At 36.7% G+C, this 14652-nt stretch overlaps 3 protein-coding genes across 9 annotated transcripts in view; 2 read left to right on the top strand and 1 right to left on the bottom strand.

The window, feature by feature from the left end:
* Positions 1 to 568, top strand: part of LOC109539809 (neutral ceramidase) — a 16975-nt gene extending 16407 nt beyond the window's left edge. For all 5 annotated transcript variants that reach the window (XM_048668382.1, XM_048668386.1, XM_048668383.1 and 2 more), the window contains one exon: positions 287 to 568. In XM_048668382.1, coding sequence (XP_048524339.1) covers positions 287 to 470 — 184 coding nt within the window. In that variant the 3' untranslated portion in view covers positions 471 to 568. The remainder of the gene's footprint in view (positions 1 to 286) is intronic.
* LOC109539810 (prolyl 4-hydroxylase subunit alpha-1) overlaps positions 1 to 14652 on the bottom strand; it is a 117734-nt gene that overhangs the window by 78318 nt on the left and 24764 nt on the right. The window lies entirely within an intron of this gene.
* The window catches only part of LOC109539811 (pyrokinin-1 receptor), a gene marked incomplete in the record, with an annotated part of 36868 nt that continues 28143 nt past the window's right edge, over positions 5928 to 14652 (top strand). Inside the window, 2 exon segments of one of the 3 annotated variants that reach the window (XM_048668394.1) lie at positions 5929 to 6182; positions 13748 to 14120. In XM_048668394.1, the coding sequence (XP_048524351.1) occupies positions 13801 to 14120 (320 nt within the window). 3 annotated transcript variants of the gene reach the window in all.

Below are 14652 nucleotides of genomic sequence, written 5' to 3'. Positions count from 1 at the left end.
ATCTTGCACCTAAGTGTCTGATATTCAAATTTCGCTTTCTGGGTCAAAACTACTCGAATTTCCTCACTCACATTGTTACGACTGAATCGACTTTTCAATTAAAATCTCAAACTTCTTGAATCAAGCATTTTTTGAGAAAACTGCCAACATTTGCTTATCGATAGTTCACTTTCTAAGAAGGCCATTTATTTCTCTCTAGAATGACGAACAAATGAGCGTTCTTGCTCATTTGGCCTCCGAGACATGAGCTTACTTCTTTTAATGGGATTTTTGTGTTCTTTTGCAGGTTTATATGGAAAAGAACCAATGTGATCAAGGGTGGAAGTGAGGTAGAAATTCGGTGGCTGATTCGAGACAATGTGGAGCCAGGAACGTACCGAATAAGCCATTTTGGGAATTTCAAATATATCCTAGGTGGAATCTATCCATACAAGGGAACGAGCAAAAGCTTTGTGGTGACCAAATCATGATTAAAGTGCCTTTGGTAGGCAATCAAGTCTTTAACGAGTGCCATTGTAGGTGTTATGGAAAATCTTGCCAAATAAAAACCAAAACTGACTCTGAAAAACGTTCTTCCAGTAGCTTTGAAAGCAGTGAAATCCTGAATATTTTCAGCAGGATTTTTGAAACAATAGCACATTTACAAATATTGCCAACACGACCACGCGTGGATTCGACTACAATACATTGTTTAAACAAAATTGCTTTTAGCTCGAAAATTATTTTTTTATTATGTACCTCTAAAGCTCGCGGCATTCAAGCAAAATGGTTCAAACGAACACGAGCCAGAAGCTTTACAAATTCATATTGAAATTAATTCGGTGGCGAATTTTAGAATCGTACGTGAGATTTGCGGGGACAAATTCCAACCATTTTCAATCTCATACATATTAAAGTCTTGTTACAATTCAATTTTTTATTTCACGGCGGCCTACATTAAAATAACGTTTTGAATAATGAATTTCTAACCGCATCGGAAGAAACCTGAAAACATAATTTATCTTTATGTTCGTGGATATTTGCTTAGGGCCGAAAGTTTAAATAGGCAAATCGCATTCGGTGGCTTAAGACCTGATAAACAACAGAACAGCAAACAAATTGACTAGCAATTAAAAATCAGGGCACAGAGGAAAATTTAAGCGACTGTTATCACTGACGCAAATCAACACTGTCTAAATTGGCATAATATTTGTTGATTAGTCAAATATTTTCCATAAACAAATTTGCTGATATTTGAACAAGAAAATTCGGCAAATTCATTCACGGAAGTAAACCGCGATCAAAGGCAGGAATTGATTTAAAATTTCTTCGTCTACCAAATGAGTCTAAAAATTAGTTTCACTGATTCTCCAGTACAAAAACTGTTCGGGACGTTTGTGAGTGTTATCTCTTGCTCTGCGTTCGGGACACCCTGTACATTGCCTGATATTTCCAGATTAATTGCGAATTTATTGATCCCCGTTCAATCCAGCTAATTAAGCTTAATTCATCAATGTATTCAGCCCCGAAGTTGCAAAATCGGCTCCATACTTCAAGAGATTTGTTTATCATTCACGATTGAATAAATCTGCCGAGTTTATCGCACAAACTCCCTCATACGCTGTTTCGCATTGAGGCAGGCTTATTTATTGTCGGTTTGAAAACTACTTGAAAGTCCGCATCTAATGATTCCAGTAATGGAAACTGGAACACGTTTGTCCGGTGAAAAGATGATTTATTTGGAAAAGTTCCCTGTTTATGTAAAAGCGACTGGTTGCAGGTGAATAAGGTATCAGGTCGTTGATGTTTATTCAGGCCATATAAACGAACAATTATTCGGAGGCTCATACGGCTCATACATGTTCAAAAGCAAATTTCAATCTGAATCTGAGCTAATTCTGCCTATAAGTAGAGAAACTTGATTTTTTTAAGCGTCCTAAACAGTAAGTGAAATTTACTGGCGGCTAATACGCAAAAAGCATAAATTTGAGCGCATTATTTTGCAAAAATTCCCAGTTTTCACAGTCTGGCTGTTGCCTTTTGAGCAATTGAGCATTTACAGACGCGAATTATTTACTGCATTTTGGCTGGAAAGTGCAAAACGATGCTTTGACGACCCAGCATGAGTAGACGAAAAGCTAAATGAATTTGCACTACACGAACTACACGAACATCAATTCAAGGAAAAAGCCCTTTGAAACAATTTCGAATTTACTTTATTAGTTGACAGAATATTTGATGAGGGCCTGGATAAATTGTCGGTTTTTTATACTTTTCTAAAGGTTAAAGTACCAACAGAAAAACGCAACAAATATTATATTTCCACCATTCTATCCGCATTCCAAAATGGTGTTCAATTTCTCTTCCTTGTCGGCTGTAACATGATCCATTTTCCCTTTTAACATGGAAAATTGGATAAAATGGATACGTTTAATGGAGACACCTTCGAACAAGAACACACAATGTTAAGGCAGAGAGCCATTGAAAAAACAGATTGCCGTTGACTTCCGCCTTCAATATTTGATTACGTAATATGCTGTTATTATGGAATTATCGGACTGTATTTTCTTTCTTTTTCTCCTTCCTTTAATTCATTTTGCTGAAAAATTTGTAGTGGAGCGTCAGTATATACGGATGTGAAAAACGCAACAATTTCCATCGAAAGTCGCACAAACTTTCTTTCAAACAAATTTTATTGCATTTGTACGTTTCGCCTAATCGAAAAGCTTTATTGTTTCGGAAGTCGTTAAATTATGCTAAAGGCAAACACATAATGCGTCGTATCTACCCATATGGGGTGGCCCTTTTTTGGACTATTTATTGATGTTTCATGCCTGTTTTAGACGGCAATAAAATCAGTGTTTTCAACTTGGAAACAGTGGAAAGTCGTCAGAAACCATTAAAAATTTTATGTTTATGGCCTAAGAACGGAGTTGCTATTTATAAGACTACAGCATGTTTGTGCAAATTTTGTTGGTTTATTTATCCTTCTTGTAACAAAGCAACATATTTTAGGAGAAGGTATTTGCTAATTATAATAGAAAATTAAATGAGTTTTTATATACTTTATGATTGCTATCTTCATCAAAGCAGACAAAATCGTGGGTTTAGGCACGATCTCAATGAAAAATCTTCTAGAGGAGCACTTTTCAAAAGTTGCCTCAAATTATTGAGGCACACAATTAAGGTTTCAACTTTAAAGACGCTGATTTAAAACAGCCACTTTGAAAAAACGAGCTTAATTACAGAAAAACCATTCAGCATGAAAGTGGTTTCTGAACTACAAAATTAGATTCATCATCTTTCTGTTTTTGTCATATAAATATTATTTATTATTGTTAGGGTTAAGTTTAAGGAAGAATACGATCGATGCAATAATTTTAATGAACGCCTTGCACCGTCACCATCAAACGCTTACAATATAATTAAAAACACATAATTTTGAAATTATGAATTGACTGAAATGAAGTCCGATGGATTATTTTTGGCCGAGGAGTTCCAGATTTATGTTTGCACTAACAATAATATAGAAAAGTAAAACCTTTGCGTGCACTTTTGCCTGAGCTTTATTCGAAACTTTCTATATTTAGTGCAGTACGCAAATGTTGATTTTGCCTGCTGATGTTTACTGAAATTATTGAATGATTCAATGTTTTAGGTAAGTCGTCTTAATAAAGCTCCAATAACAAAGACCACGATGATAAGGAAACAAAACTAAAAATTCAAGTTCAGTTTCAGTTTGGTTTGAAACTAAATTAACTCGATCTCGCTTCGATCCTTGTAAAAACATGCCAATTTCGCTATGCGATCGGCATGTAGGTCACAATTCCATTAAAACGAAAACTTTTCTTTATTATTCGCCCAAACTAACGCTGATTTGGTTTAATCGGAAAAGCTGTTGTGGGAGGAGTTTTTTAAATTGCAAACAGTTTTTCGGTTTGGATTATTGCGAAAATCGGAGTTCTACATTTGAATAGCTTCCAGAAATAACATCAGCAACTTAATTGAATTTTACTGCATAACAATACAATAGTTTACAAATAGCCAACACCTAAATTATTCACTATTTCTGGTGATTATTTTGGTTTTTCTATGGATATGTGAATGTAATTTCTRAATGGGTAAAGCAAAAAAAAGCCCAAACATTACATACGTTTGTATAGTTCAGTTAGGAAATTGACACAAAAAAATGCGATTCTATAATGAATAAACCCCGCGCTGCAKTTAATGGCCGAAGTGTAACGTTCCTTTCCATTGTTTTCAGCTGTCCCTTRGATCCAAATGGAACTGAGCTAGAAAATTGGCCTATTTTCTAAAAAAAAACATAGACAACCCATAATCCAATAAATCACCTTTCACGTCTGATGGAAACGCAGTTTTTTCAAAATCGATAACCAATTATGGTTTATTTACCGCATATAAATGGAAGCCTGTCTATATTTTATGCGTTCATTGTCCATTGAATAAACGGAATTGTATAGTCGAAGAAATTCATCAGTTTTATTTGGGTTTTGAATTGTGCAGAGTTTGAGCAACTGAAAATGTAAATAACTGCGTACAAAAGTGAATGGTTGAGTAACTTGCAGAAGTGGAAGATTTTGAAGACTAGTCGATTGTTGTCCTTCATAAAAAACTGCTGAGTTTAACCAAGCTTCAGAAAATGGTGTTTTCTTATTTAAGATCTGAAGGAAGTGAAGAGGGTCTGTTGAAGTAACTCAGACCCTGGAGAAAAAAATAAACTTTGCCTCAACGTTCTTCTTCAGGCCTTCTTCACTTCCTTCAGCTCCTGAAATAAAATTTTCGACAGCTTAGTAAACAACGCCGATTTTTTTCTGAATACAATTGAATCTGCAAGAAGTCAAGAAGAGTCCGAAGAAACACTTCAGATCCTGATGCTGTAAATAAAGCTTGAAGACGATGGTCTTCAGAAAAAAATTTCTCGTCAAGATCTGAAGGAAAATGTCCTGGAAAATTGTTGAAAAAAGTGGAAGATCAGAATAAAACACTTCTCAGTTGTTTACCCAGCTTTCAAAAATGTCCTTCCACTATTCCAGGCATTAAAAAACGTGGGTCCTACATGAACAGTTTTCAATCTCGCAAATCAAAGCTTTTTAAAACATTGCAGATTCGCAAAACTGGCCGAAATAATCTTGGTAGGGTTTGTTTGGTTGTTTGCATAATCATATTTTCCTTTCTGTTAGTGGTTCTACTTAATGGGGTCCAAAACGTCACTGGCTTGAAGCTGATTGATCAGCAGAGCGAAGCTTACGAGTTAATTAAAAACGTTCTGCCGACAGTTCATTTACAGAAGTTTTGTATGCGAGATTTTATCAAGGAACGTTGAAAATGGCAATCAATCTAATTAAACACGCATGATCTGCTACGCCCTTAATGTTCCCAAATTCATCATCCTAATTTGGTTTAAATGAGAAATATTCCTGCGGAATTCTTGACTGTTGCTTATTGAATCCCATTCCGGATTCAATGGATGTATTTGAACACTTCCGCATTTTTCGGACATTGTGATCCTTAATACATGTAGGCCAAATATTTCAATACAATATAAAAAACTTGATAATTTACTGTGGGAACAAATTAATATTGAATGAAATTCGCGGTTAACGAGAGTTAGTAAAGGTTATAACAGTAAGATTCGCAAACAAAACCTTCAAGTGGCATTGCAAAGCAAATTAAATCTGTGTTGATGTCCAGTGCTTTCAACACTTTGCCAGCAAAGGCCAAATCAACACGAATCTAACAGTCTGAGTGAATCTGAATTTCATAGAAAAAACTCTAAATTCAGCAATTTAAATTAATAGATTTCCAAATGCTTCGACACTGACCTTTGTATGGTACATTCAGCGACTAAATCCTGCAAATCTTCGACAACCCCTTTCAATCTGAACGAAAAGTTATGCAATTAGTAACCGTTTTGCGGCAATCAGAACATGCTGATCCTTCGTCCTTATTGCGCCTGCATCTCGTCCTGGCAGGAAGAAGCCTTCGAGGTCTAAAATCTACCAAACAGTATCGCGGAAACCGGCAGCAGGAATCCTGCAACTTGTAGCTCATTCAAGTCGGTGAGCGCACCTCATTTTGCGCGAATACTTGGGAAAAGTTCTACATACAATAATCAGTTGAGTTTTTCTTTGGATGTTATGGAGTGGATTTTTCAAGCAGCCGAAGCAGTGTTTTAGGAAAAAGTAATGTAAAACCTGTTGATTATTTTTAAGCCCCAATTCTGCGATATGCAAAGGTTCGAATGAAATCAAAAGTGTGTTTCCACTTAGTTTATATCGGTTAATGTTGCGATAATCAGAGGCAAAAGCAAATTGATTTTTGGAAGCCAATCAACACCGAAACAGAATAGCAATCTTCTTTTGTTTAAATAATTTCAACATGCAGTTGCTTCAGTTTTCGCACTTTTAATTGATATATTGAGTTGCTTATTACAGGCTAATTTGCATCACAAAGGGGCTGAGGGTAAATGTACTTCCTCACGCTTACCAGCAGATTATCTAAGTTATCCTTTAGTATACAACTAGAAAAAAACTAGAGCAACCCCAAGAGGAAAATATTCATATAAATAATCTTGTCAACATTTTGTAATTTTCTAAAAATGGCGATGTTTGAACGCTTTTAAGTTGAGTTGAGACGAGTAAATAAATCTTTAGTGGAACTAAAGGAGTTTGAACTCTGATGCGCCCAAAAATAATAATAAAAAAATTGTATTTGCTGTAACATTAAATGGGAGCTTCCCAGAAATGTTTCCAACCTTTAGTTTATGGCCTGTTATGTAGGGCCTACCAATAAACCGCTTTTTACGATCCATGTCATTTTTGGGCAAAGACTAAAGTTCAATTAGCAATTAACCTAATTTTCCATTTAATTACTGCTCATTTGCAGAATTTTCAGTAAATTTGGAAGTAAATACACACTTTTTAAAACATTTATCGATAATGCATAGAACAATATATAATCTATTAAATCAGCCATTAGCTTAGACTAGACTGTTAGGAACATATGGATTTTGTTTGGTGCTAATGGAAATATTTTCGAGTACTTAATGCTCTATGAAGGGTCTAGATATGTTTGGCAACTACTTTGTGTAGTTTATTTACGTAAAATATACCATAGAATTTTACCAAATCGGAGGTTCTGAGTGAGCTTTTTTATTTTTTTCTCTACAGGTGTTTTTCGACGAAAATTTTGCTAATAAAATAATTATGGCTTTTATTTAATGGGGATTAACAGATGCATCCATGCACCACAGCGTCATTAATAAAACATCCAGCATTTTGCAATCCGCGATTGGATAAATCCAACTAATATTGTGCGGGAATAAAGTAAAACTTGAAATTTCTGGCTCAGTTCCAATCGGTAATTTATGTTTTGATTGTGATCGTATTTATTTTCCTTTGGTTTAAGCCCGCTTTATCTAAACCACTTTTAGAAAAGTGTATTTTTGTATTGGGACAATGTATTTTATGAAAGCATTAAGTTCAAGAAGGCGCTTGCCATCGTTTTTTAGTCCATACTTTATCGATTGCCGAGAAATAGGCGTGCAAAATTGCAAATGAGTTTTAAACTGTTCAACGACAATTATTTTTATTGACGTGAAGTTGAGACAGAGAGTTGAAGAAAATACAGTAATTAGTTAAATCAGATGGAACAGGATGACAAATCATTAGGATTTTTTAGGAATTAGTTGTTATCAATTGGCGCTTTTTTTGGTCTTTAGGAGGTCGTTGATAGGACTTTCTTTAAACATGGGCGCTTGATGATGAGAAGTTTAAAAAATTAAAATAGTTTGCTCTCTTTCACAGCTTAAAACTGGGTAATTTGAGTCGGGAAGGTGGCAAGTTGGAACGCAGCAGAGGGCCCGCCATCGTGCATCTCTTATTACTCCTATGGGTGCGGGTGAGAGAACCGATACCCACTAAGCTCTTGAATGGACATTCAATGTGAGTTGATTCATTCAGTGTGGGCACCTGTGAGGATGAGAGACGCAAATTTTTTTGCCTAAAAATCGCCGATTGTTCAAACGCTGTTAAACATGTAATTTCGCCGAAATTTTCCCGATTTCACAATTTTCCACTTTGCACAATTGACAACTTTTCGTGAGCAAAAAATTCCAAGACTGCTACGCTTGCCGATGAAAGTTTTTCGCCGCTGCTGTTTCGATAAGTTTTCTTTGTATTGCAAACAGTTGAACGGGTTTTTGCTTTCGATTGCTTTTCCGTTACAGCGATAACACCATGCTTACGACTTGAAGTTCACATGGTTTGCAAAACGTGGCGGATTCGAGCTGTTTTGATTGGTCTGCTTGGTGAAAATGAGGTTTTTTCTCGGTTCATTTACTAATAATGTCTTGCGAATTAAAGCGACAGTTTGAGGCAGCTGAAAATTTTCCTGGGATCCTGGCGAAGTTTCGAGTCTGTGCAAGCTTAATCTGTGCAACTCGAATATTTCCAAAGCCACTTAGTTGATTGGTTAATAACCCACGCAATTTCCCACGAAACAGTGTAATCGAAATTTAATTGTTGTTCGCCGATTTTAGTTACCGCTTTTTCATTTATTTTTTATTAATTACTGGTTATCATTATCATAATGCTAGTGGATGCGAAACAGAAGCGAAACAAAATTTTGTATGAGCTTTCTCTCAGCGACAAACTGAAAAGTTACTCACTTCTATCGTGAAACGATGCAAGTGTTTACAGTTTTAAAAGGCAATAAATGTAATTTTGCCGTAAACGGCCTCAGACCAGCTTAACAAGAATGTGCGCTGTAGAGCAAAGCAAAAAAAGGCCTTAAATAATGATGTTAAGTTGATCTTAAGGCTGGTATCAAAACAGATAGACTTTCGAGGCCATTCGTTGAAACTGATGGGTTTTTAGGCCGTCGTTCGGTAGAATTTCGCAAACCACTTCTGAAGATGCAAGCCACTCGTGCTTCCGAAACGTCAGGAAGAAATTCTACCGAACGACGGCCTAAAAACCCGAAAAATCCATTAGTTTTAAGACTGGTAGTTTACAGAGTATGTCGTAAAGTATTTGGAAATTTAATCATGATTTCAAATCATTCAAAAAATCTAGTTTCGATGCAATTGTGGTTGCGAAACTAAACCAAAAATGAAGAACTAAGCGCACCGTTCGAATTCAAGCTGGAAACATTTAGCTACTTTCAAGATTAAAAGACATACTATAACTGTCCTACTTTAGAATGTTTCAGGTATACTGGAAGACCATTTATAACAAGTTTGGAACTTTGGCAAGCGAGTATTGTTCAACTAATTAAGAGTTTTATTAACTCAGACGGGCCGCTACCGCTAAAACTTTAAAACACTTTTTGCTTTATTATTTTCGCAACAAATTAAAGTAGCAAACACCTGTGTATACAAGCGGGCCAGTTTCACGTTCTCACAGTATTTTGGAGTTAACTTCAATTAACCAATCGCGGTTTTATTGTCGAAACATGTTGGCGGCACATTGGCGCAATGATGGACAGAACCGCTTAAAAACCCATAAAAAACTGACTTGTGTTCAAATACTGCATTCGATTGTGTCTAGTTTTAGCTGATTTTTCCTTCTCTAGTTCGCTTCCGCTGTTACATCCCAGGAGACAATAAATAGTCACTAAGCGAACATTTCGCCAAACGATTTTCACATTTTAAACCCAACGTTAATGGCCCTCGGCTCCGGGATTTGGATTATCTGGATATCCAGACTGAATTTTTCAATATAGCAATTCGAACAATTAGGAGGGAATGGCCCGAAATGGGGCGTCTCGAGTAGAGGACGCATGTAATGGAAACTCTTGTCCATGCCAGAGGAAATAGTCTGGAAAGTTGATTTACACTTGGTCCCTGGGGGGTTTTAATGCAGAATGTTCCTAAAGTTTGGCAACAATTTCCATGCTGGAAGCAACAGTTGGAGGGACATGACTGCTAAAAAATTGCCACAAAGTGTGAGATTTGCATAACAAGTTGAACGCTAATCGGGAACAACCTGCACTTTAAGTTATGTGCATAATTCGCGCTGCTAAAGCTGCAAACCAACTGTATAAGCTTCGACTATAATCCAATCCCTTATATGAGACATCGACAAAGTGCAGCCAAAGGGAACAGCTCTGATAATGGCCATTCACAGATCGAAATAGCAATTCCATTAGAAATGAAACAGGTTTCCGCCTCTTGGTTGTTCATATGGGTACTTGAAGAAGTTGCCAATCTGGAGCTGAAAATTCCAGAAATTGGGCTTCGCAAACAAACAAAGAGCGGACTTTTTCGGGGCCTTCAAGGCTCAGGTCACTGAATGCAGAACTAATGAGCTCTCGTTAAAATTTCGCAATTATCCACCTGATAGATTACGAATTTTATTTTATTTGCCGACTCATTGGGTTCTTCATCTAACAGTTTTGCGGTTCCTGCGCTGGCTTGTTTGGTATAAGTCAAACCCCAAATTGGGGTTTTTCTCAGCATTTTACCAGGCGAAGCCATCTATGCAGATCAAAGTTTTTTTAATTTAATACCAAAAAGCGATGGAAACAACTGCACGTTTTTAAGCGCGACATGATTAGGCAAATGTGGACAATTGTGTGTTAATTATGGTGATTTTTTCAATCTGAATAGTTTCCGTGCCACATGCTTGGAACTTTGAAGCTTACGCTGGAAAAACCCTTCATAAATATTTCGAAAACTAATATGCGCACAAAATGTTTCAAATTATAAAGTCGCAGTTTCAGTTTGGATAATTTCCATGCCTTTTCTGGGAGTTAAAATATATGGAATGCTACAGGGAATTCACTTTTATCACATGTGAGTTGGCGATCTTCTGGGAATGGAGCTCTAGGAAGTTTCATGTTGTGCAGAGGAGAATGGCGTTGGAAAGCCGCAGGCAAATTTGAATGGAGGATTTGCAGTTTTAAGAGGCAAATCCTCAGCTCCGAAATAAATGAAAATATCTCCAAAAAGTTCAGACGCCAAACATATTTTTACACCAGAAACCAGTCGATCAAGTGGAGGCAATCGGTAAAAATATCGATGTTGTTTTCACCAGTTACAATTACTCGACTCTCATATGACTTTTATTTAAATCGACACTTATTAATTAAAGCATAGAAGCGAATTATTTGCATAAATTATGGCAGGACCAAACTCCAAGCCCGGTAAACTAATGGGGCAAAATACGCAATTATTTTAATTGTTTTTTACATTTTAACACCTTGAATTGGAAGAGGTATTGATCGAAATGTGGGGAAGAAGTGAAAAGATGCAGGTTGAGGTTGCATTTCTCTTTTTTGAAAAGTCGAAGATATTGGGATCGAACATTCTTGGAAAACTTGAAAAAAAGGTAAAATCCCAATATCTTGTACACAAGTGGACATTTGGTAATGAAAAATTCGCAAACATTTGGATTTTTTTGCGATCTAAACAAAATGTACAGATCGAGCGGACAAATAGATGTTTTATGCAGTGTAAAAATTTCACGTCGCTACCTGTTCCAGATTGGAAGTTTCGAATTTTTAAATGAGAGCGTGTAGTTGGACGAAAATGTACATTTTTGTTCAACTCTTGCCTATTTCGAAAATTCATAATTTTGCATCAATTGAAACTGCACAGTTTTCTATTGTACTTGAATTTGTTAATTGCAAGTTGCAGCTTGCTCTAGATTGAACGGTAAGGATTTTTAAGCAAGAGCTTGCCGTTGGACGAATGTGTTCAGTTTTGGTCGTGTCTTAACAGATTTGAAAAAATTCAGAATTTAGCACGATTCAAGTGAAACTTTCCGGGTTTTCAGCTCCATGTGTTTTCTGCAGGTGACGCAAATTTCCAGTTGGTGCTGGCTTTAGATTAGAATTTATGATTTTTTAAGCAGGAGCGTGTAGTTGGACGAATGTGTTCAGTTTTGGTAGTTCATTCACAAAGTTGTCAAAAATCAGGATTTTGCATGATTCAAGTGAAACTTTCCCGGTTTTCAGCCACATGTGTTTTCTACAGGTTGCGAAAATTTCCAGTTGATGCTGCCTGCAGATTATAATGTATGAATTTTTAAGCCAGACCGTGTAGTTGGACGAGCGTTAATTTTTGCTCCTAACTTGCCAGAGTTGCAAAAATCACGATTTTGCATGATTTCAGTTGAAACTTCAGAGTCTTCAGTACTCACTATCTTCTCCAATTGTAACGATTTGTCAATTCCAAGTTGCTACTTGCTCTAGATTGGACGGTACGAATTTTTAAGCCAGAGCGTGTAGGTGGACGTGTTTCCACTTTTGATCCTGGGATCGACAAAAATCAGCGTTTTGCTGAATTCAAGTGAAACTTTCAAAATCTACAGCCCCATGTGTTTTCTACCGGATGCGCAAATGTCAATTGGGTGCCTGCGCTGTAGTGAAATGTACGAAATTTTAAGTAAGAGCGTGTAGTTGGACGACGATGTTCAGATTTGATCGTACATTGACAGAGATGGGAAAAATCAGGATATTGCATGATTTACGTGAAAACTTCAGAGATTTTAGCCCTCAATTTCGTCTTTAAGATGTATCAATTTCAAGTTGCTATCTGCTCTAGTTTGGGCGCCACGAATTTTTAAGTAAGAGCGTGTAGGTGGACAAGTGTGTTCACCTACACGTTTAAAAAATCATGATTTTGCGTTATTGAACTGGAAATTTTTGGCCCCGCATTTACAGAGTTGGCAAAGCTCAGAATTTGGACTGATATGAGTGAAAATTTTCTTAAGGATTCGATCAAGACGAGCATTCAAACTTTTTCAATCAATTTTGGTTTTTGCTAAACCCTGTTTCAGTGAGTTTATGTGAGCAACTTTTTGAATGTATTATTTTCCAGTGGCTCAAACCCGATTTGAATAACATTGCGCCTGAAAACTGGCTTGCTTCCTGAAAAATAGCATCAATCTCTGAAGATATTTACGGGTATAAAGCTGGCTTTTCCCCACATTTTCTGGCTCTTATCCAAGTCCATCCAGAAGGGCCTTTCCACGCAAAGTTGAACGAATAGGAACGACTGCGTGTGTTGCTAGCGGAGCATTTCCGAATGAAATATAAAGTTATTTAGGTGAAAGTTGATTGCTTGGCTCTTGCACCCGACATCCCAAAAGTAGTGGGCCGTTTATATTTTTTCCCCAGTCACCAACAGCCGGGAATTATTAAACAAGAAATCCTCTTTATTCAGTGGGCGGATATACTGTATATAGCATTACCTAATAAAACTACGTAATGCCCCAAATAACTAGATTGCAATGGAAATTCAATATTCATACACTCCGGACGATTATCCATTGAAAAAACACACCCATTAGGTTTAAGTGTTATGACAAAGTCTCTGGAAATAAAGCGACAATTCCATGGGAATGGACAAACGTGCAGCCTTGATGTTTCATCGCTGTTTTTTAAGACCCATTGCCCTAATGGACTTGATAGCATCACTTATTATAAATATTCATGAAGAATTCGTCGACATTTTAATCAGCTTGTTGTTTCTAAATAAATTTAAATGGAAAAATCCCTATGCAAACTAGGACAGGGACAGTGACGGATTAATGAAAATATGGCCTGTTTGCTTGTGTTTAGCATCCATCCAAATAATTTCACGCTTAAACAATCATTGTCAATTCAATTAATGATGCCTGAGCATCAGACGGCCGTAATGTTGATTGAGTTAGCTAATTTAATGGAATTGGGCGATTTAATCATTCAAAAGCCCATTTGCCAGGTTTGAGTGAAACCTAAAATATTTTGGTCTTCTTTCCAGCCCCATCTGGTCCGACATGCGGCCGCAAGGACTTTTTGCTTCAAGAGAGCTCAATGAGTGGCCGATTGATTTCCAAAGGAATTTTCCGCAATAAATCGCAAACGGAGAAAATGGAACTGTTCAACGAAACCATATGCAGCGAAGAAATCTACGGTCCGAAGCGCGACGAACTCTACATAGTTTTACCCATATCGGTGATATATTTAGTGATATTTATTACGGGAACTGTAGGCAATATCACAACGTGTATAGTGATATATCGGAATAAATCGCTACATACTGCCACGAACTACTACCTGTTTAGTTTGGCCGTTTCTGACCTGGTTCTATTGGTGTCTGGGTTGCCGCAGGAGATTTATTTGATCTGGAGCAGGTAAAACAATCAAAACGTAAAATAGATATAAATTAAAATAGTCAATTGTTGTCTAAAAGTGGTATGAAAATGATGAGGTTGGAGGTTGAATGGATTATTCCGACTTGCGCGAACATGTTCATTACACCACATTCACAAATCTGCTAAAAATTGACATTTTGGTAAATTTTTACCAAACATTCTACATCTGTAGATTCACGTCTCTCTGCTAAATATTCCGAAAATTTCAAGTCTCTACTTGCTTCAGTTGGGAGGCGGCGAATTTTTAAAGAAAGAGCGCAATTGGCCAAACTTTTTCATTACGAGACCGGTATTTACTAAGCGGGCGAAAATTTATATTTTGGACAATTTTTACTAATCAAACTAGATCTGTAGGTTTACGCCTGTGCTAAAGATTCCGAAAATATCAAGTCGCTACTTGCTTCAGTTTGGAACAGACGAATTTTTAAAGAAAGGGCGCAGTTGGGAAAAAATGTTCATTATGACATCAACATTCACTAAGCTGGAAAAAATTGATATTTTGGACAATTTT

Source organism: Dendroctonus ponderosae, unplaced genomic scaffold (genome assembly GCF_020466585.1).
Source record: "Dendroctonus ponderosae isolate FM_Combo_2020 unplaced genomic scaffold, Dpon_F_20191213v2 Dpon_F_20191213_7, whole genome shotgun sequence".
Lineage (NCBI taxonomy): Eukaryota > Metazoa > Arthropoda > Insecta > Coleoptera > Curculionidae > Dendroctonus > Dendroctonus ponderosae.
Note: the sequence above shows the minus strand (reverse complement) of the source record. Positions and strands in the feature narration are given on the sequence as shown.